This window comes from Lagopus muta, chromosome 18 (assembly GCF_023343835.1).
Source record: "Lagopus muta isolate bLagMut1 chromosome 18, bLagMut1 primary, whole genome shotgun sequence".
Lineage (NCBI taxonomy): Eukaryota > Metazoa > Chordata > Aves > Galliformes > Phasianidae > Lagopus > Lagopus muta.
The window spans coordinates 10263565-10284498 of record NC_064450.1 but is presented as its reverse complement, the minus strand read 5'-3'; the positions used below and the strand labels follow the sequence as shown (position 1 = coordinate 10284498).

At 56.2% G+C, this 20934-nt stretch overlaps 3 protein-coding genes and 1 long non-coding RNA gene across 5 annotated transcripts in view; 3 read left to right on the top strand and 1 right to left on the bottom strand.

The window, feature by feature from the left end:
* Positions 1–3183, top strand: part of ACSF2 (acyl-CoA synthetase family member 2) — a 35298-nt gene extending 32115 nt beyond the window's left edge. For both annotated transcript variants that reach the window (XM_048965554.1, XM_048965553.1), the window contains exons 12-16: positions 5–156; positions 648–789; positions 2082–2192; positions 2386–2454; positions 2531–3183. In XM_048965554.1, the coding sequence (XP_048821511.1) occupies positions 5–156; positions 648–789; positions 2082–2192; positions 2386–2454; positions 2531–2581 (525 nt within the window). In that variant the 3' untranslated portion in view covers positions 2582–3183. The remainder of the gene's footprint in view (positions 1–4; positions 157–647; positions 790–2081; positions 2193–2385; positions 2455–2530) is intronic.
* Positions 3180–5127, bottom strand: LOC125702376 (uncharacterized). Its single transcript, XR_007380533.1, has 3 exons — positions 4317–5127; positions 4019–4093; positions 3180–3584 (listed from the first exon to the last, which is right to left on the bottom strand). It is a non-coding gene; the product is annotated as an uncharacterized LOC125702376 (long non-coding RNA).
* A 54-nt stretch (positions 5128–5181) lies between these two features.
* Positions 5182–8123, top strand: RSAD1 (radical S-adenosyl methionine domain containing 1). The gene is made up of 10 exons (XM_048965556.1): positions 5182–5361; positions 5642–5775; positions 5855–6059; positions 6130–6495; positions 6567–6630; positions 6712–6859; positions 6929–6983; positions 7048–7153; positions 7216–7618; positions 8014–8123. The coding sequence occupies exons 1-9, from the start codon at positions 5182–5184 to the stop codon at positions 7338–7340; spliced, it is 1383 nt and encodes a 460-aa protein (XP_048821513.1). The 3' UTR covers positions 7341–7618; positions 8014–8123.
* Positions 7824–20872, top strand: LOC125702369 (MYCBP associated protein). The gene is made up of 18 exons (XM_048965542.1): positions 7824–7920; positions 7990–8123; positions 8763–8922; positions 9015–9118; positions 9562–9736; positions 10051–10166; positions 10896–11046; positions 11292–11407; positions 11967–12067; positions 12685–12796; positions 13107–13296; positions 13775–13962; positions 14396–14542; positions 14709–14984; positions 15740–15861; positions 16581–16696; positions 17193–17326; positions 17501–20872. The coding sequence occupies exons 1-18, from the start codon at positions 7824–7826 to the stop codon at positions 17801–17803; spliced, it is 2742 nt and encodes a 913-aa protein (XP_048821499.1). The 3' UTR covers positions 17804–20872.
* Positions 20873–20934: the final 62 nt, after the last annotated feature.

The following is a 20934-nucleotide window of genomic DNA, read 5'->3' as shown; positions in this document are numbered from 1 at the left end:
GTAGGCAAAAATTGAGGATCCAGAAACAGGGAAGCCTGTGCCTCTGAACATTCCTGGGGAGCTTCAGGTCCGTGGCTACTGTGTCATGCTGGGGTACTGGAATGACTCTGCCAAAACGCGTGAAGTGATCTCTGGTGATAACTGGTACAAGACTGGGTGAGTCTGGAAAGCAGCCTGCTCCCATGTCCCTCCTGGATGGGGACGCTGCACGGGGACGTATGTGTACATGAATGGTTTAGCTATGCTTTCCAAAGTAGGGAAAACTGGCCAGAGTTAGCCCTCTGATCTGTTGGTTCCTCTCCATGAAACTCCAAAACAGCTCTTAGCAAGCTGCTCCTGGAGTTGGAGATATTTCCTTGGTGTGACTGTGCTTCCTCCAAGAGGCAGAGCGCTGCAGGCACGCAGCAGAGACAAGGACAGGGACAGCAGGAGTCTCCTTCCCCCAAGCCCTGACGTTCGTAGATGCTGCCATGACAGTGTCTGCCCATAGCAGAAACTCTCTGATCTCTGCAGGAGTTTCTTCCGTGTGTTTTAGTGGCAGCTCACCATGACCTTCCAGACAGTCTGATCTTGGCTCCAGGTTGATGGGTGAACCAGGTGCTGTTCCACCCAGCTGGGGCAGCACTTGGGCTGTGGTGTCATTGCAGGGACATCGCGACCCTGGATGAGCACGGCTACTGCAGAATTATAGGCCGCTGCAAGGACATGATTATTCGGGGAGGAGAGAACATCTACCCAGCAGAAATTGAGCAGTTTCTCCACACCCACCCCAAGATTGAGGAGGTCCAGGTGAGCAGGAGGGAACGGGGCTGGCTGAACAGCGGCGGTTTATGGAGATGAAGAACCTGTACACGAGAAGGCTCGGGCCTGCAGCTGGCCCCTGGCTGCCCTCCCCCTTTTTCAGCTTCTTTAGTGCAGCATCGTTCTGCAGCTGGTGGGGGCAGGAATGGGGTGGGCAGAGCTTCTGGGTCTTTCCTTTCAGCGTTGCGGGCACACAAGTTCAGACAAAATCTTTGTGCAACAGTTTCACATCTGCAAAGCAGTGACTCATTCTTCAGTTTTTAAACTGCCTGTCCACTTTCATAATGCTCCCTGAAATTCAGACTTGGAAAGCAGTCTGCAAGGGCAGCTCTTACTGATAATTAACTACTGCACTCCGAAATCAAAAAAGACTCCTCCAGCAAATCCCTGGAGATGAGGAGTTAGACTTAGTTTTATCTGCTCATAAGACAGAAATGATGTGCAGCATTGAGCAGCTGCTCCCAGTCTGCTGGGATTGTTTTCCTCCATGTTTTGTGCCAGACAAGTTTCCCCATAAATAAACCAATTGTTCAGTAAGTGTTGTGCTTGTGCTAGGCTGGCATGTCTCCTTGGCACAGCCTGCTGCAGATGGGATGCAAACCAGCCTTGTCTATGCAGTTCTTAGGGCTGAGTGTCACTGCTCCGGACTCAAGGGCCGACACATCTCGTGTTCTGAGGCACTGGGCAAGGCAGGGATGGCAGGAGGACTCGTGTGAAATGGTGTGAGACAACTTCAGAGATCAGGCCTGGGAGGCACCCCTGGAGTGATCTGATCTCCTGGCGTCACAGGCAGTGGTGAACTAAGCTCTGCCTTTATAAGGGTTCCAAAGAATCTATTAGTTCTATTTCATCCCTCTCCTGCTGTTTCATGTTGAGAACACAAAGCAATTGAAACAATTTCCCAAGTCTGTTGGTCATGAAACCTATTGCCCCATATTTACAGCTGGGGAAACAGAGGCACAAAATGAGATGTCAGCTCCCCTCCGTTCTCACAGAGGCCCGGCTGCCCTGACTCAGCCCTGACCTCAGTGACTGCAGAACCAGAGGAAGGCGCTGACGTCTGGGTGCCCATCCTGCTGTGCCACATTTCCTCCAACAGACGGCAGAAGTCCTTCCAGGAGGGTTTGGTGACTCACAGGAAGCTCTGGCAGGCTGTTTGTGGCACCCAGTGCACAACTCCACCCCGAGCATCCTGCGGGGGTCAGGGCTGCGACACCAAGCAGGCACAGCGAGCTGCTGAGGGACGTCTCCAGGCTCACACGTCCTTCTGTCCCCACCAGGTGGTTGGAGTGAAGGATTCGCTGATGGGGGAAGAGATCTGTGCTTGCATCCGACTGAGAGCTGGGCAGAGCTGCGCAGCCGACGACATTAAAGCTTTCTGCAAAGGAAAGGTGCGTTCCGCTCCTGTGTGCCCCGCTCCAGTGTCCTGCCTGGCCACCACGACCAGCAGCAGCTGGAGGGCTGCAAATGCAGCGGTGCAGCTCACCTGGTCCCCGCAGCCCCGGTTTAGCTGTGGATGCTACAGGCAGCTGTGCTGCGCTGCTGCTCCTGGCAGGTTGTGGAGCTGTGGCTTTCTCTTCCCAGATCTCCCATTTCAAGATCCCGCGCTACATCGTGTTTGTGAGTCAGTACCCACTCACTGTCTCAGGCAAGGTAAGAGGGGCTGTGGGACGAGGGACGCTGTGCCCTGCCGTGCTGTCTGAGCCTCTGCACCTCTGCTTTGTTTCAGATTCAGAAATACAAGTTGAGAGAGCAGATGGAGAAGCACCTTCAGCTCTGAGCTCAGGAAGGAGAATAAAACAAGGGATAAATTGGACTCGCTGCATCCAGCCTTACGTCTCCTTTTCACCCGTGCCTTGTGACAAGCAGTGGAGGGCTTCTCTCCCTGCCCTTGGACTGATAGCACTTTCATGCTTATAGAACAGAGAGCCTTTTTTTGCAGCTAGCTTTGTTTCTTTGCCAGAAGAAATACTGCGGTGTGAGGAAAAGATGCTTACTTCTGGAACTGTGTCCTGTTACTCTAAGACTTCACGAAGGTTGCAAAGTCTTGTTTCTCCTTGAGCAACTTGGCTTCAGCCATTTCAGAGGGCTTTCTGGGCCTGAACAGATGCTGGTAACATACTGTTCCTATTTCTACTGATCTTTGAAGTCACAGCAGCCTCACCTGGTTAATGCCTTCTCTGCTTGGGTGCTGTTGGGATTCATAGGGCTTATAAATCACCCAGTGAAGTGAGCACTGATAGACTTGAGATGAAGGGCAGAGGCTTTAGGCAGAAAGGCTTTCCATCAGAAGTGGCTCCCCACAGCTGGCTGGAAATACCAGCCCTGTTCCCAGGCCTCCCAGGGGCCTTCTGACCAGCAAATAAAATTCTCCAACACAGACTTAATGGTGTTTATTTTTGTTGCTTTGAATAAGACAGACAGTAAGCAGTGTACAGAAATACCAAACTTTCTGTCCCGTGAGAAGTGCAAAGCAGAGCAAACAGGGACAGCGTTTTTACGGGAGTTTGGTGCCTCCCAACCATGAAACACCACGACGAGAAGCTGAAGAGCAGAGCTCCTTTCCCCTCCCGTCGAGTGTCCCACACCAGCTGGGCTGCAGATGACATTGCAGCCAACTCTCACCAACCTCTTTCTGTCTCCTGGAGCCGCTGAGGAGCGGTGGTGCAAAGGGGGAGCGAGGAAGTGTCAGCAAAGTCGCTGTTCTGGCTCTCCCAGCTGGGCTGTGGGCTCTACCCATGGAAGCAGACCTCAATGAGATGACCATTGTTCGTAGGCGCTTCCTGAAAGAACAGACCGTGTCAGCATCCTACCTTGCAGATCTGTGCCCGCAGTGCTGTCGTAGAGCTTTCCACACAGTGCAGCTCCACTCAGTGCCTCCACTTTCCCCACGCCGCCTGCGGGCTGCGTTCCACGCGCTGCCCTGAGGTGAGTCTGATGTGCACAGCTGTAATGCAGTGTTAGGATCCTTGTAACCCTCCTTCCTCGAGGAGGAACCATGACCCGGACTGCAGCAGTGGCAGCAATGACCTTGGAGACGCAGCGGATCTCTGTGCATCATGTCTAAGAAAGGATTCACATCCTTCCTTTGCTTCCCACAGCATTAACCCAGGTGCAGGACAGGCTGGATTGCGCTGGGAAGAGTTTCTCTCCTTCCTGCTTGGCCCCTACAACCTCCGTACAGACCCAGCTGCCCAGGAGCACCCCATGTACTCACCTGGGTGTGGAATCCCTGGGGTCGGCTGCTATGAGACGAAGATGAAATCAATCCTGCCTTGTGCGGGGTCACAGACTGCAGAGAGAAGCCCCAGGCACAGGTTACAGTCACACAGAGGGACGCAGACCCCATCAGCCCTGTCCCTGCCCCTGCACCATCTGCATACACGAGCTGCAGGCCACGCACTGCTCACCTTGGGCTCAGCACCCACCCATATCCCAGCCCCAGAGCTTTCCCATCTCATGGCTTTGAGGTCGCTGCTCGCCGCCTCCCGCAGCCCTGCTCCACAAGCACTCACCAGGACAGCGTGGATGCACAGCAGAGCTCTCCACATCGCGTCGGTCGATGTGCCCATATGCGATCTGTGCGGCCGCAGCCCATCCCTACCAGTGTCTTATAGCCCTCACTGCCAGCTGGGAAGCTCCCCGCTGTGACCCACGAGGACCGGGTGACGTCGGCCCGAAAGCAGGAATCTGCGGTGCCGGGTTTCCCCTCCCTTTGTCACAGCCATGTTTCACTTCTCCACTTCTATTAATAGTGCAAATTAAGAAAACAAGACGCGTTCAGCCGTCAGCGCCGCCTTTGCACAACCACGAGCGGAGGAACGCGGCGGTTCCGCCTCCTCCCGCAGCCGTGGGGGAGATTTGGGGCCGCACGCGGTGATGTCAGCGCCGTCCCGGCGGAATGCCCCCGAACAGCGCCTGCGGGGCAGCGCGAAGCGGGGCGCAGAACAGCCCCGAGCCCCCGAGCCCATTTCCCCTCCGCCCGGAGCTCCTCTCGGCAGAGCCCCGCTGGGCGCAGCGTGGCTCGGACGGGTCCTCGGGAACACCGTACGATCGTGGAGCGGTGGGGTCGGAGGGGGCCGTAAAGGCCACGCGGTTTCCGTCCCCGCCGCGGGCGGAGCACTACCAGCCCGGGGCTCCAGGGCTCCTCCAGGGCTGGGGCCGCACCGCCTCCGGGCGGAGGTTTTCCGCTCTCACCCGAACCGGACGATCCCCGGCAGCGCAGAGCCGCGCGCCAGACGCCATACGAGCGTGAAATTAAAGGCTATCGTTATTAACGCGCGGCAGCTGCGCGCTCGGTTCAGATAAGACGAGGAGGTCTCCGGAAAACGGAACCCCGCGCCCGGGGCGGAACAGGGGGCGGTGCGGCTGCGCGGGGCGATGGCGGTGCGGGGCCTCCGTGCGGCGCTCGGGGCGATGGCGGTGCGGGGCCTCCGTGCGGCGCTCGGGGCGGTGCGGCCACGCGGGACGGGCTGCGCTGCGGGATTGAGATCGGCCTCGAAGCCCTCCGAGCCCGGCCCTGAACCGGCGGGGCCCGTGACAGCGGCTCTCTACGTGCACGTGAGCGTGGGGACGCGGGGGTGGGCGCGTACGGGGCTCTTATGCGTGGGGAGCGGGGCTCGGCCACGGAGGGGCTCCCGCTTGTAGCAGCTGCAGGCTGGTGCTGCTGGTGCTCGCGGGGTGCCGCTGCCACGCGCACGTCGGGGCGCTGAAGGCTCTGTGTGTGCAGAGAGCAGCAGCCAGGGGTGCGGGTGGTGGGCACTGGGGGTTGATGCTGTGTGCGGGGCCGTGACCCTGCGGTGGGACAGCCGCGTGCTCCACAGACACCTTGTGCCCGCAGTGGCCCTACTGCCGCAAGCACTGCTCCTACTGTAGCTTCAACAAGTACGTGGTGCCGGCTGTGGACGAGGCGGCCGTGCGTGCCTGTCTGGTGCGGGAGACGCAAACCCTGCTGCGCCTCGGCCATGTGCAGAGGTGGGTGCCCGCCTTGGGGCCGGGGAGGTACGGGGCCCTTCAGCGGCCGCCTGCAGCCTCTCCCCTGCCCTCCCTGCAGCGTCACCTCCGTCTTCTTCGGTGGGGGCACCCCCAGCCTGGCCGCCCCGCACACCATCGCCGCCGTGCTGGAGGCGGCTGCGGAGGTCGCTCATCTCCCTGCTGGAGCCGAGGTGACGCTGGAGGCCAACCCCAGCTCCGCTGACCCCGCGCGCCTCGCTGGCTTCAGGGCAGCCGGCGTCAACCGCCTGTCCCTGGGCGTCCAGGTGAGAGCGGCCGCCCCATCCCAGCCCTCTGTTCCCACGCAGCTCCGCTGCCACCGTGCTCCATCCGCAGTCCCTGGACGACGCTGAGCTGCGGCTGCTGGGCCGGGAGCACACGGCGGCGGAGGCGCGGGCGGCGGCGGAGGCGGCACGGAAGCTCTTTCCTGGCCGCGTCTCCCTCGACCTCATCTTTGGGCTGCCGGGGCAGAGCCGCGAGGCCTGGGCACGCGGCCTGGAGGCGGCGCTGGGGCTGTGTGACGACCACTTGGCCCTGTACCAGCTGACTCTGGAGCGGGGCACGGCGCTGGAGGCCCAGGTGCGGCGGGGGGTCCTGCCTGAGCCCCCCGAGGACCTGCTGGCCGATTTGTACCTGAGCGCCCGCGCCACGCTGGCGGCCGCCGGCTTCCACCAGTACGAGGTCTCCAATTTTGCCAGGAAGGTGAGCTTCCCTGCCTCGAGCCCCCGCCACCGGCGCAGCCCCTCCTCACCCACCGCACCGCTGTCCTGCAGGGCGCCCGCAGCACCCACAACCTCTCCTACTGGCGGGCCGAGCAGTACGTGGGCGTGGGGCCAGGTAAGCCCTGGGGTTGGCGGCGGCGACCGTGCGCCGGGCCGCGTGTGCGCCGCATCCTCTCTGCTCTATGTGCCGTCGCAGGGGCGCACGGCCGCTTCGTGCCGTGGGGAGAGGGCGGCCGCCTACGCGAGGCACGCGTGCAGACGCCGCACCCTGACACGTGGATGCGGGAGGTGCGGAGCTGCGGGCACGGCACCCGGCGGCGGGCGGCGCTGAGCCCGCTGGAGCTGTGAGTACGGGACGGGACGGAGGAGCGCCCTCCGCGCCTCCCGCGGCCCCGTAACCTCCGCGTCCGCAGGCTGCAGGAGGTGCTGGCGCTGGGGCTGCGCACGGACGAGGGCGTCACGCAACAGGTGAGCGCCTACTGGCCGCGGGCACCTCGCAGAGGAGCCGCTGCTGACCGCCGATCCCTCGCAGCGCTGGGGGCTCTTCTCCCCCCGCCTGAGCCTGGAGGCCGCGTTCGGGGCGTCGGGGGAGGCGAGAGAGCTGCAGGAGCGGGGCTGGCTGCGGCTGAACGGGCGGGGAGTACCGGGACGGCGGTGCGGGCTCGGTGCGGGGCGGTGCTCAGGCGCTGCCTTTACAGGGCGCTGCGCTGCACGCCCGCCGGGCTGCCCCTGCTGGACTCGCTGCTGCCCGCGCTGCTGTGCCAACTGCGGCGCCGCTGGAACGCGGTGGAGGAGGAGGACGGCGGGGGACGGGGATCGCGCTGAGACCTCGCCGCGGCTGCGGGCAATAAACGCCGTGAAACGCCGATTGCGGGGCCGAGGGAACGGCGGAGCGCGCGGCGCGGCCCGGGTGCCGGATGTTGCCGTCGTAGCTGCTGAAGAGTCAGATAATCAGCACCACCTCATCGGGTTCGGACAGACACCAAAAGCGAGCTGAGGGTCACAGAGCAACTTGCCTCGTTGAACACGTAGGGCATAAAATAGCAATGAAGGCTACAACGATATAACCGTCCACAAAGCCTCTGCTGTCTGTCTGTCTGTCAGTAAGTCCAGCGGCTGGACGGGATGATCTGCGTGACTGTGAGACGAAGCGCCGGGCGGGTCCGGCAGGCGGCGCTCGCGGCTCGGTGCGCTTCCGCTCGGCGCGCTTCCGCTCGGCGCGTGCGAAGGGCTCACGTGGCGGCACCATAGAGCGGCGGCGGCGCGGGCCGCTCTAGGCGCGCCTCTCGGTGGTGCCGCCGCGTTGCCATGGCGCCGGGCCGAGGGATGCCGGCGGGCCGCGCGTTGCGGAGGCGGGAGGGCCGCGGGAAGGGCCGGGCCGCGTCCCCGTCCCCATCCCCGTCGGGTGCGCGACCCGCTCCCCTCCTGTGAACCCGGGGCCGCATCCTGGTGCGGTGCGGTTCCCTGTGCTGAGGCGCTCCGTCCTTGTGCGTTTCAGAGCCGAAGGAGCGGAGCCCGGCGCTCCCCGCAGAGCCCCGGCCCGCGCTGTGCCCGCTGCGGAGCGGCGATGTCCGAGCGCTCGCCGTTCGGCTGGAGGACCTGGAAAAAGTGCGTGTTTGTCCCGGCGCAAAAAGCTGCCTTCCCTGCGTGGGTCTCCCGGTGCACAGAGCTCCCGGCCCCGCCGTTGAGCACCGACCCGCTGTCTGAGCTCAGCCCGAGCTCCTCCTGCCCCCGCTGTCCGTCGGTTCCCGGCCCGCCACCGTCCCGCGGCTCGGCTCTGGTCAGCCACCTCTGCTCCCGGTGGGCTGGGACGGGACAGCGTCTGGCATCCACCGGCACGGGAAACGATCGGGAACTCCTGTCCCTGCCCCTGTTCTAACGTGGAGTCCAGAGGAGCGGGGTGGGAACTGAGCGGGTGTCTCCGCAGTCAGACAAGGCAGAGAGCAGCGGCCTCGGGCTGTGCCTGCGAGGTTCAGGTCGGGCAGTGGGAACAGTTCATTCTGCCAGATGCGGTGGCACGGGGAGCCCCGGGGTGCTGCGCATCACTGGGATGTGGCAGTGAGGGCTGTGGGGTGGATGACCGTAGAGGGCTCTTCCAACCCGGATGGTTTGTCGCTCTGTGCAGCGTGCATGTGATGAGAAGCGGCGTGTGCTGATAGGACTTCCCTGCGTGTCCCAGATGGGTCAGAAGGAACGAAGGAAGGTCAGTTTGTAGCTGATTGTGCTGTGATTGTTTCTTTCCTGCAGCTCCACGCTCCACGCCTGCCCCACGATGCTGGGAGGATTCCAGTCAGGAGGAAATTCCTGGTTCGGAAATACCAACCCAGAGAGGCCAAAGCAGCCCCGCGCCTCCTGGTAGCACGGCCAGCTTTCCCGAGGACAGCCAGGGAGCCACTGCGTTTCTCTGGTAGGGTTAAGCTTCAGGGTTTACCTTTGATTTTTGGTTGTGGCAGGCCTAGATTTAGTGACCTGCCCTGGGGTCTGGTGTTTTTGTTGTAGGACCGGCACTGTTTGGTGAAGGCTGTGAAGAAATTCTTCCTCATCATGTTTTGGGAAGTCTCCAGGAGTTAAAGATGGAAGCTTTGGCCAGAGGAAATGCTCAGGTTGATTATAAAATTGCTTTTCTAGAGGGGAATGTGATGTGGTGTGATGTGATTTATTTCAGCGCTTGTCTCAAACAGGGCAGGCTTGAGGTGTGGCGTTCCTTGTCATCGTGCTCTGTGGGGGAGGGTTTGCCTCCAGAGAAACTGCACCAGCAGGTTTTGAGGTCCTGTGTGCAGGTGGAGGCTCTGGAGGGAACACTGATGCTGATGGCATCAGGCTACCGTGGGAGGAGCTGGGGCTGCAGTAACATCATTGCTTGAGTTCAGTTACTTGGGTAAATCCATTGTTTTGAGTGTGTGCTTAGTGCCCCATCTTTGTACCTCTCTGATCAGGTAAAGGTACTGCAGTCTGAACGATTCTCTTCTCCTCTCATCTTGCATTTTTTGTTGTGGTGGCAGTGCATGCATTGTGAGGTCAATTCTACTGATTTGTTTCTTTTCAGATAGCAGATTCCATTCAGGTTCCTCATCAGCACGTTGCTGCAGCAGTTTTAAAAGAGAAACATGGAGGAGAAACAAAGAGAAAATTTCATCAAACCCCAGCATCAGAACATAAAGCCCTGCAGAACTGGCACCATAATATGGCAATCAGGAAGAAGCAGGAGAGATATCTGGGAGGTGAGAGGATTTGAGACCCTTTTTTGAGATTCTGTGTGCACCTGGGGCTGTTTGATGGCTCCACAACACACAGCAAAGGCCGGAGCCAACCAGGGTTAGTCCTGCTGCTGCTGCCTCCTACCTCAGTGTTGTCGGGGCTCCCCATGCTGTGGGTGTCCCTGCAGGGTGAGCTGCTGATTCTGGCTGCGGGAAGCACAGTGGATTTGATGAGGATGGTATGAGGGGATTGCACACTGAAAATAGTAAAGGATTTTTAGTAAAGGACTTTTAGTAAAGGGCAGGAGAAGCGCAGTGCCTTTCATATTCCTTTACAGAAATTCTTCAGAGGCCAGAGAATGAGCTGCTGATGAGCATCTCAGAGGATTACAGACAAATCCAGGAGGAACGTGACCTCATTGACCGTAGTCTCCCTGCCCTGTTTCCTGGAAAGGTGAGAGCCCCACTTCCTTTGCATCCTAATTGCTCTGTTCTTGTGAAAGAGCTTAGGCACTGCTGCCGCCAATAATACCTGCACAGAGCTGTCTTCAGGTAGTTGCCAAAGCCCTTCCAGCTGAGTCCTTCAACTGACCATGTGAGCAGAGCTCTCAGCGATTCTCAAAACGAAAACATGATCTGTGCTGCCTGGGCTACGCAGGGGAAAGCAGTGGCTGCGTGGCTCCTCCTTACAAGCTGCTGAACTTGGGTTGGCCGTGTGTGTGGCACTGGGGATGTGCCACATATGTTGTTCCAAGGCCAAAAAGATCTGATGGCTCGAGTTTTAGGGGGTTTAGAGGAGGGGGGTACAGGTAAGTGAGGACAGTTATGAGAGTATCCTTTGGTGGTTTTTTGTTGTGTTTTTGTTGCTTTTCATAACACTGTAAAGTGTTGCAGCACTCGCTATAAGGTGCTGTAAGAGGAAGATCGAAGGACCTGCATTTATGTGATGCATTAATATCATTCAACTTGCGTGTAGTGCCAGGTAGAAGAAAGTCATCTTTTGTCTTTGACAACAGCCTGTAGAAATTTGGCTTACCCTGCAGAAAGGGATTATTTATAGTCTTCTAAAATACCCACACAGGCAGAGTGAGATACCACCTTCTTTTCAGCTGCCAGTCCCTGTGCAAATAGCAAGCAGCTGCACGTCTCCAAGGGTGTTGGTTGGAGCCTGGTTTCCCCACAGGGCTACCGAGCAGGAAGCGAATTCTGGAGCCAGCCTGAGCGCATCGGGGATGAGCTGACCGGCCTGACGGTGACACTGACACGGAGAGAACGGGGCTGCCCACAGCCAGTCACTCATGTGGGGAAGCCCCACACTGTTCAGATGGAAACGGGTAAGGAAGTGTGGAGGGAGCAGCAGGACGAGGCAGTCGCTCCCAGTAGTACAGAGGCTGCTTCCCAGTGGCCTTTGGTTGGGCTGCAGTGAGCACAGGGGTGGTGCAGGCTGCTGCACGAGCGCTGCGTTGCTGTAAGTGCTGTGGCGCAGCCTGGGTGCAGGGATGCTCCTGTGTGCAGGGCTGAGTGAAATAAGGAGGCAAGAGGGTGAGTAGATGGTGAGCTCTTGTGGGTGTTCACACAGGCGTGAAGCCTCCACAGAGGATCCCTTTCCGTCTGACCTGGGACAAGAGTCTTTTCCTGAAACAGCGACGGCAGGAGCTAAAATCTATCCTAGAGGAGCTGGATTTTTATAAGCCAGTAAGTCTCAGGAGTGAGGATATTCTTTACGTCCCTCACCTCTTGTAAAGTGCTGTCGGGTAACACAGCATAGCTAAAGACTGAATCTGGAGAGGCATTAGGAACCCTATAAGGCTTAGCTCTGCAGTTCTTGTCTTGGAGGTTCCTGCGTTCCCAAAGGGCGGCAGCCATGAAGGAGATGCTTGGCCTCTTTGTGACTCATGGGCTGCCCTAGGGGCTTCAGAGCAGCTGAGCAGCAGCTTGCAGCTACTAAGGCCTTGGCAACAAAAAGACCAAATACTGGTAGGACTTCTATTTTGTGCCTTACAGCAAAAGGAAGACATCTGCCCCTGTGGAAGGTTTGCGTCCAAGCTCTGAAGGCAGTTAGCCCATCCTGGGGCTGTGCAGAGGCTCAGAGTAATTCCTTACTCTCTTACACGTTTTTTGATAGGTCTAGAAGCTGTGGCAGGAGCAAGATAGCTGAACTTTACCTGATTCGCTTGCTGCGTTTGTCTGGAATTTGGCTTATTTTCCATACAAGAAGGGAAGGTAAGAGTTGGTCACTGCTCTGTGTGTGCAGGATCTGGATGGCCTGGAGGTGATCGGCAAAGGGCGGCCGTTCACGTCTGTCTCAGCGCAGTCTCTTCCATGTTCCACTGCTTTTGAAGATTCTGAGACCTCGTAAGTTTCATCTGATGGTAGTAGTAAGAATTTGGGGTGCACACCATCAGTCTGTAGGCGTCTCCTGAGCTGTTCTCATCCAGAGCAGAGAGGAGACTCCAAAGGACACAGTAAAAATGTTCTGATATTAAAGTCTCCAGATGTAGGGATCGGGTGGTTCCTTTGTCCCTGGGGGCCTAATGACCAAGGAGCAAGAATCAGAAGAGTATTTTGAGGCCTTTCCTGCCAGCTTCTCTGTGTGGCTCCAGAGCTCTCAGCACTCAGGGTGGGCACTGCTTGGAACGATCTCCATAACGTTGTCCTTTGCAGCCTTCCGTCGTTAATCTGCCTTTTTTCCCTGCCCTGTTCATCTGCACAGGCACCTTAGGAGCTTTTGTCCTGCTTCACTCACATACCCTCGGCCTTCCTTAGGCTTCTCCTTATTGTCCTGTCCTCTGTGATGGTGACAAGTCCCTAGCTGGAGTTTGTTAACCACAGCTGCAGAGCTCTGTAAAAAGAGAGCTGTGCAGAAAAGCATTTTTGGGGATTATTTCTTATGGGGTTTCACAAATCACTGCAGGTTCTCCCACCTCTGAAAATGAGTTTCACTCTACAGAAACACTGTCATTTTTTTTTAGCAGTGACTCCTTAAAGGACCGTGGCAGTGTGGTTTCAGAAGCAGTGCTGGGTCCATCTTTAGACTTCTGTGGCCAGCCGGCACGTTGGATCGACTGCATCACTTCTTGCAGGGTAATTGTGTGTTCTTATTGTTTAGTTGGACTGAGCTTGCTTGAGTTCCCAAGTCAGGGCTGTACAATGGGTGTCACGCTCAGGATGGAGAATGGGGGATTTGTTCTGAACATAGCAGCGTCCCCATGTCTGCTCCAGAAAGTTCTAGAAACAGGAATGATTGCTTTGTGGTATGGAGCTCAGACTCCCAGAAGCCCTTTGTATAATGGCCGTTCTTTGGAGCTGCCTTAACAGTTCTCCAGTCAAGGCTCAGCCCCTCGTTTGTGGTGCGGAGGAATTGTTACCTTTGTCCTTCGCTTCTTCCTTTCAGCATGAAGTTGGCATTGCTGCCAGGCTCACTTTTGAGACTGTGGTTGGTGAGAAAGCCGAGAGCTTCCTAACAGTGAGCAGTGATGGCACAGCTGCTGTCTGCTATGAGTGGAGGAGGCTCCTCCAGCAGATCCCTTCCAGAGAAACAGCAAGGATGTGCGTGCGGCGTTTTTACTTTGATGCCAGACCAGGTGTGAGAACTGCTGATCGCTGAGACCTTTGTGCACAGAGCATGGAGCAAACAGCCAGTTATCTGCGATGCTGTGACTCACGGCACAGTGAGCCCTGGGTGGTTCTCAGCAGGCTGACTCACAGCAAACTGGGAGTGTGGGGCAGATCCCTTCTGTGGGACTGTAAGGAAAGAAGGTTGCTCCTGCTCTGAATGTAAATGGGTAGAATACTGAGAAGTGAAACACTTCTGATAGCAAACGGGGCATCATTGACCAGAGGGTGCTGAGTTCACTGTCAAGGAAGTGTGCAGCAGGAGTAACACCAGCTCAGTAACAGTGACTGGAGTACATCTGGAATTGCAAACAGTTGGATGGGGCGTGATAGCCAGCAAGGCCAAAGGGAGCCTCCTGGAGAGCTGAGGACACTCACTGGGGGTTGGAAAAGGGCCAGGTGAACCAGGTGGTTTCTTACAGAGCGATGCGTTTTCTCTCATTTCAGGTGTAATTCTGCCTGGAGAAACCAGGAAGTTTTTTTTTCTTTTCAAGTCTGAGAGAGCAGGTGTTTTCAGTGAGTCCTGGGAGTTCAGGACACGTCCTCTGTTATTAGGAGGAGCTCTGCTGCAGGTGACCCTTTGGGGAACTGCTGTGTGTGAGGATAAATTGGCTGACCTCAGAGGAGAACTGGAGGTAACCAGGCGTGTAACTGAGTAAATGTGAGCTTTGAACTTAACATGCAAATAGAGGACGAGGAAGGGAGTGGAGGACGGGGCATTTTTATTGCTATGCAATTAAGGCTGATGGTGAGGTATTATTTTCTGAACATCTGTACCTACTTAAGCAGGTTTGCTAAATCAAATGGAAGAATCCTGCAGCGCATTGTCATCGTGATGATAAAGATGTGGTTGTGCAGCTAAACTGCATGCAGCGGCGCTTTTAAAAATGAATTTTCTATTTGTAGTGAACTCCATTAGTTAGTGGGAATAGCGTTGGGTGTCACACAGAATGATGTTAGATAATAATTGAAAATTGCCCTGCTTAGTTGAGCGGGGTTTGCTGTTATCTTTGTCCTCGTAATCCTGCTTAACATACATAGTTAGTGTGGGTGTCAACTGTGCTGCAGGCTGACCTGGCTGCTCGGGAGGGTGCAGCTATTGTAGAAGAGACTCTGAAGGACCTTCTGGTCCGAATTCGGACCCCGGAGCGCCCCCCACCTCCCGTGGGTCTGTGCATCACAGAGGAGGAGTTATTCCACAGGAAGAATCCCAAGGTGAGGTGTGTGGTTCAGTGGCTGCGCAGCTGCCGTAGCAGGGAAGGGAAGGCAGTGGGGCTGTGCACCCGGGAGGCTCCCGCTGCCTGCCGCAGCAGCTGTAACAGTTAGTCTGTCGAGGACAGGCGAACTCATTTTGCTATTTACCTTTTCTTTGTTATCGCAGTTGCATTACCGGCATCGAGAGGTAGAGCAGCTGCACGACCTATGGACACAGCGCGTGGCTGCTCCGCCTGCCCTCGGGGAGGAGGTGCCTGCAGAGCCGGCGGAGGAGGCGGGGGCCCAGCGCGGCGGCCCCGAGGCTCTCCCTGCGCGGAGGAGCGCTGCAGAGGGCGCAGGCTGGAAGCGCGCGCTTGAAGCGACTCCGAGTCGAGTGGCGAATGTGGGGCAGCAGGAACCCGGCCCTCCGTCGTGGAACTTCTCACTCGAGGACCTGCAGCAGGTGGTTGCTGCGCTTCCCTCCAGCGTGGTTCCGTTTCCCTTGCAGCCTGGATGCCCCATGTGAGCCCACCCAGGGCTCTGCTTCCAGCCGTCTCCGAGTCAGGGCTGATTTATGGTGTGTCACAGAGAAGCACTGCAGCTCTGCTGGCCGCACCCTCGGTGCTCTTGTAAAGAAATCCCCCAGAGAGACCGAGAGGGCAGCTGGGTGCAGAAGGAAACAGAACCAGACAATGCAGGGGATATTTTAAGCTCTTGCCCAGTTAGCTTTCTGTCATCCCGGAGCTGAACGGGGAGGCAGGCCAACCCCACAGCCCCCTGTGGCTTCCTGGAGGGCTCTTCTCTGTGGGGAGTCCTGTTCACCAGAGCACTGAGGGGCCGTCACACAGCCTGTGCAGAGAATACAGACCTCCCCAGATTAAAGCAGGAGTGGCTGGGGTTCTGTCAGCCGTTTTTCAGCACTGCTCTCTTGGAAACCTGTCAGCTGCTGTTCTGCTGTCAGGAGGCCTTCTGACCTGGTGCAGTCCTGTGCCCCAGTTGCAGAGGGATGTACTGCGGGTGGATCGAAGCGGGAGCTCGGGGCAGCACGGCTCACCCCTGCGCCTTGAACAAATCTCAGGCTGTGCCTGGGTGTGGAATTCCTGGTGCCAATTGGTTTCAGACTGGCTTCCAGGAAGGGAGCTGCAGTGTGCTGTGGTGAGCCTGGGGTGCAGAGGGCTGGGAAGGAGCGCTGAGAAGCTGCGTTTTCTCTCACCTCAGGTTCTGAAGTCCATCCCCCAGGAGGAGCAGCGAGAAGCAGCGCTGTCCCAGCTCAACAAGGCAGTGCTGGAGCTTTGTGCTGAGCAGAGACCAACTCAGTCAGACCTTCTGTATCAAACGTGGTGCGTTGCCTCTGCAGGATAGAGCTTGCAGATGTCTCGAGTGATCAGCAGCGTAGCAAGCTCTGTTGCAGTGTTGTGATTCAGAGTGCATGTAATTATGTGAAATCGAGAAGTCTTTTTTTGTGCCCTGCTTTCTTACAGGCTAATTGTAGCAGCTATCTAATCCAAATGCCTTTTCTTTCTGGAGATAAGTTTAGAATATTCATGCAATTTTGGGGAGTATGCGGGGTTATTTCTGGTGAGATTATTCTAGGACATATTTATGAAATTTGTGGGTCATGTTCTGTACCCTTTTACCAAATAACTTTATTCTCCCTCACACAGCTTCTCCGTTCTGTGCTGTTGTGCAGACTGTGCCATATTAACAGCTGCTTCTAAATCAGAAGGAAGCAGATTCCTCCTGAACAGAGCGTGGATCAGGGTGGATTTACCACATGTTGTGTTGAGGAGCAGGAGGCCTAATTTCACAGTAGTATTTATGGGTCCGTGTGAGATTTGCAAGCCATTGAGACCTCAGGAGGTCTAAGCCAAGGAAAGGAACGTTGTTTCCCTCTGTGTGGGTTTCTCAACCTTGGGCACCGTTGGTGCAGTTGCACAGGGCAGCTCCTGGCTGCAAGGTGCCTTCAGGCCTGGCCGTAGGGTAGGACACAGTGGCTCTTTCCACCCCAAAATGCCCACCTGCTGTGCTGTCTCCCTTCTGTTTCTGGTGCTCTTCTCAGTCTCCAGCTGTGGCGTGAAGCAGTGGATGAGCTGGTGGGTCACTCCCTGAAGCTGAGGTCCCAGCTTGGGTTGCCTGAGAGGGACGCCGATGTGGATGTTCTTCCAGAGGGAAGAGGTGAGTGGTGGCTTCAGCACAGCAGGAGGGGAGTGTTGGCATCCCCGAAAAACTTCCTGGATTTCAACTGGAATGGCAGCTTCATCAGTTTCTCCCCAAAGCTTTTATAAGAAAATGCACCAGAGAAAACAGCAGTGTGTGAGATAAGAATTGTGTTGTGAGCTTGGCTGGTAAAAAATGCATACAGAGAAAATACCACAAGTATTTTAATTTCACTGCCTTTTAGTGCTGATTGTTGCACTGACAAGACCGAAAAATTATCTCATTTTCAGCTGCTTTATAGACTTTGTTCTGATGAATGTTTGAGATCTGTTTGTTTCTTATTTAAACAAACTACTCCTCCAAGCAGGAGGAGTTTTTCAGTGCAGCGTAGCTCAGATCAATAACGAGGAAAATACATTGCAGAAATACTATGTTTACATTCCCTGAGTGCATTGGGGGTGTCTTTCTGGATGTAAGTGTTGCTTTTAGGTAACTGGAGTCAGTTCTTTCCTAGGGGAAGTAAAGCAGCCTATAGAAGAAGGAGAAGACGGCAAAATAACCGGGAGAAGAGAAGAGAAAACATCAGTTGGTGGTAAGGATAAAGAAGACAAAAGAAGAACAACGAAGGCTGCTGGAAAAGAGAAGGAGGTTTGTGTTGGGATGCCTGTGGAAAACAGAGCATCGTGTTCTGAAGACAGCGTGGTACCCTGTGAGGCTGTGTGCCCGAGTTGGAGCTGATCTCCAACCCGTGACACGTGCTGAAAGGTGTCTGAAAGGTGTTCTGATCTGTGCCACTGCTTTTTTCCCCTGTCCCTTGAATAGGAACGCCCAAACAGCAGAAAGTCAAAAGTAAAAGAGAAGAAGAAGCTGAAACCTTCCAGCTCGTCTGAAAAAGAGATGGCACAGCCCACAGGAGCTGCAGCTGCAGGCACTGTCACAGCTCCTCGGGAGCAGACGGACCCCATTGTTTGGGGGCTGTACCAGGAGAAACTTTATGTCCAAGTGAGTCTGGCCAAAGTTTGTACCTTCCCTTCTGCTTTCTGTTCTTTGCTCATAAACCGACCCTGGGCTGCAGCTGGAGAGCTGAAGCATTCAACTAAAGAGCTGACAGCTGTGTGTCTGTAATTCTGTGGCAAGGTAAATGTGACGTGAAGCCAGATGGCCTTGATTCCAGGCTGGAACCCATTAACATAAAAGCGGCCACCGCATCGCCACGCGCGGGATTTCTGTCTGGATGCCTTTTGCACACTTAGGGACTCTTGAGGGAGCAGCAGCGTTAATTGTATCTCAGACAATGTTAAACACACTTCATAGCCAGGAAAGCTATTACTGGAAGTAGGCAGCCGCTTCTCTGTGGCTGTGTCCGTGCCCATACACTGCTGCACTCCTGTGTTGGAAACCATCTCTGCTCTGTCCATCTGGTCATCAGGATTTCATCGCTCATTTTCACTGCATGCATCTTCCGTTAACTTCTGCTGCAGGTTTATGGGCTGCTGGATTCCATGGTGAGCAAGATGGCTTCTTTATTTGAAGAGCTAGAACAAAACACGGCGCTTTGAAGCGGGAGAGTGAAGCTTTTTGTAAGTAGAAATAGACTTAGTAAATAAAGGGCCATGCTTGCACAAGACAGGTGGATGTTGTTCTTTCTGAAGGGATGGAGCAGTCACAAATGCTGGAGTGCCTCTTTCCTGACATGCTGTGATGTGAGCCTGGCATGAGATCATCTGTTGGTTCTGCAGGTGGTCAGGGAGCGTTGTAGCCTCAGAAACCATAGCATCAAGAAAATGCTGGTGTTCCTGCTGGGGAAGGCAAACTTAAAGATGCCAGTCAGCTGAAGAGTTGTGTTATTCTCTGTGTTTCAATCTGTGCTGTCTAACAAGCGAGCAGAGGCTGTCCCATGTACTTGTGGGCCCAAATACCAGGACTTAGGGAAGTCCCTCTTATTTCTGATTGTGTTCCTGGCTGCTCATCCAGTCTCCCCGCAGGTCTCCCTGACAGCAGGAGCTTTGGGCTGTCAGCATCTCTGTGAGAGTGCACATTTCCACCTCACCTTTCCTTGCACACGTGCCTATTTCGTATGCTGATCTTGCTGTCTCTTGCCATCCACTTAATGTATCCGTGCCCAGTTCAGAGTTAATTCTTACTCCGAGACTCATTACTCTTGAATTGAAATGAGGAAATCTGTGCTCCAGCTACAGAGAGCAGGGCTGGCTCTGTGCTGGAGCCGCCCTTCCTGCCTCTGCCAGCCTACATGAGCCTGTCACCTCCTTCTGACCGGGCTTCCTCATGCATCACAGCTGGGCTGGAGCGTTCCCTGGAAGCACAGCGGGGCTCTGCAGGGTTCCGAGGCGGAGCTGTGGGTGTCCCATGGCCACGTGCCACTGCAGGGCCATCTTCCTGCTGGAGCAGCCGGACAGCATTCCCCAGGGAGGCTTTGGCTCCGTGAAGAAATGACATCAGTGCAGATCATTAATTTAGGTTCATGATACCTTTGAGGTTCTTAGACAGCAGATGCGTATCCATGCTAAGCATGACTGTTCCAGATTCTGCACATCGCTGTGCGGTTACTCCAGGCTTGTGTGCCTCGGGCACCTGCTGGTTTACTTGGAGAACCACGCTGCCGTGTGTCTCAGAGCCTCACGTAGTGCAGAACTCTTCCCTGTGCTGAGGTGCTTGCTTTTTGTTTCTCCTTGTAACTCACATCTCGGGGGGAGCAGCTGTTCTTCCCCTCTGTTCCTGGCAGTGCTGTGTTGAATGCAGCCCGGCTGTGCTGTGTGCAGCCCTTCGTGTTCTGAGACCTTACAGGGTCAGGAGAAGCACTTTGGCTTCTGTGGAAAGGAGGAACCCCTTCTGGCTTAGTGGGCACTGAACCACAGAGGGAATGTCTGTGCTCAGCATTACTGCAGCGAGGATTTCAGCAACAGTTTGAGAATGAGAAGGAAAAAGGCCCGAAGTTGGGGTGTGTCACACAGGCTCTGACAATAGCTCCTGCCTTCCTGGAGATCCTTATCGGCCTGCAAGTGTGCCCAGCTCACACAGCTCCAGCCATCTGTTCTCAAGGCAGGAGAGAGACTGCATGTAACGGGATGGCGTGGTCGCCTCACAGTGCTTGTGTTGGGTGGTCTCACCCCAAAAGATGGGAAAGCCCATCCCAAGGACCTGCAGCTCCAGTCCAGCCTCGAGAAACCAGGCTCACCTCCACCTCTGCTCACCGCAAAGCTTGTCAATAAACAGAGGGGAGTTTCCTTTGGATCCCATAGCAGGGCAGAACATCACGTGCCGTTCTCTCTTTCCCTTCCACGGGAGAAGCCAGGTGGCACAGGGCTGCTGCCCTGACATTTCTGCAAAGGAGAAGAACAGACATGCAATGAGTGGTGCTGGTGCGCCAGGACTTTCCCAGAGCCGACACACAGCAGGGCAGGGGAGGGCCGGGCAGAGGGCAGCATGCAGCAGCTCCATTCTTGCCTTTTGCACTGCTTTGTGCAAGTTCTGCACCTGGATACGGAGTGAAATCAGAGCTGGTTTCCAAAGGGCACTCTTAGAAACATGTACCCCTGTTTACAGCCTGCTGAGCCTCCTGTCTGCCTTTGGACAGAAGAGGTGGGCAGTCCCCTGCCGTGCCAGGCCCAGCACCGGGCTCAGCCCACACTGTTTGTGTCTGTTAATCATTGCTGCTGTTTGCTGCCTCGCTGAGGTGAGCGACCTTCCTGCCCTGTGAGCTGCCAACCGAAAACCACGCACGTGTGGGGCCAGGAGACACCGTAACTGCGAGAGGGGCTGGGAAAGGGTTCTGGGAAAGCACCTCCCCAGAGGCTGCAGCTGCAGAGCAGCCCGCCTGCCCAGCGCTCACTGCTGCCTACAGCCAGGCTGCAGCCCACCCAGCAAACCCTGCACCGGCACAGCGCCTGGAGAGCCGCAAGCTGGGCCTGTCTGCTGGGACTGACTTGGCCGGGCTGACCTGGAGGAGGGTTTGGGTGCTGGGAGGGCTGTGATGCTCGGTGTGCGTTCAGCTCGTGCGGCCAAACCCCGTGGGAGGTTCAGCTGCCAGATGTGCGGTGCGTGGCTCTGCTTTCCTCCCTGCGTGACCCAAAGCAGCGGCCTCAGCCCAGAGCTGCATCTCCGCTGTGCGGCGCGAGGAAGGCAGACCTCCAGAATGCCTCAGCACCCAGGAAAGCTTTCTATTATGGAAAATGTCAGCGCTATTAAAAAGATTATATATATCCATAATGTTAGAAAGCCTGTCGCTGATTAAAATG

What these genes read in the sequence shown, in the direction of transcription:
- RSAD1 (XM_048965556.1), top strand. Translation starts at nt 5,182, where the DNA reads ATGGCGGTGCGGGGCCTCCGTGCGGCGCTCGGGGCGATGGCGGTGCGG. An exon ending in GCGCTGAGCCCGCTGGAGCT is followed by an intron (nt 6,860 to 6,928) that starts GTGAGTACGGGA and finishes CCGCGTCCGCAG; the next exon opens with GCTGCAGGAGGTGCTGGCGC. An exon ending in GCTGCGGCTGAACGGGCGGG is followed by an intron (nt 7,154 to 7,215) that starts GAGTACCGGGAC and finishes GCCTTTACAGGG; the next exon opens with CGCTGCGCTGCACGCCCGCC.
- LOC125702369 (XM_048965542.1), top strand. Translation starts at nt 7,824, where the DNA reads ATGGCGCCGGGCCGAGGGATGCCGGCGGGCCGCGCGTTGCGGAGGCGG. An exon ending in TGTTCTTCCAGAGGGAAGAG is followed by an intron (nt 16,697 to 17,192) that starts GTGAGTGGTGGC and finishes GTTCTTTCCTAG; the next exon opens with GGGAAGTAAAGCAGCCTATA. An exon ending in CTGCTGGAAAAGAGAAGGAG is followed by an intron (nt 17,327 to 17,500) that starts GTTTGTGTTGGG and finishes TCCCTTGAATAG; the next exon opens with GAACGCCCAAACAGCAGAAA.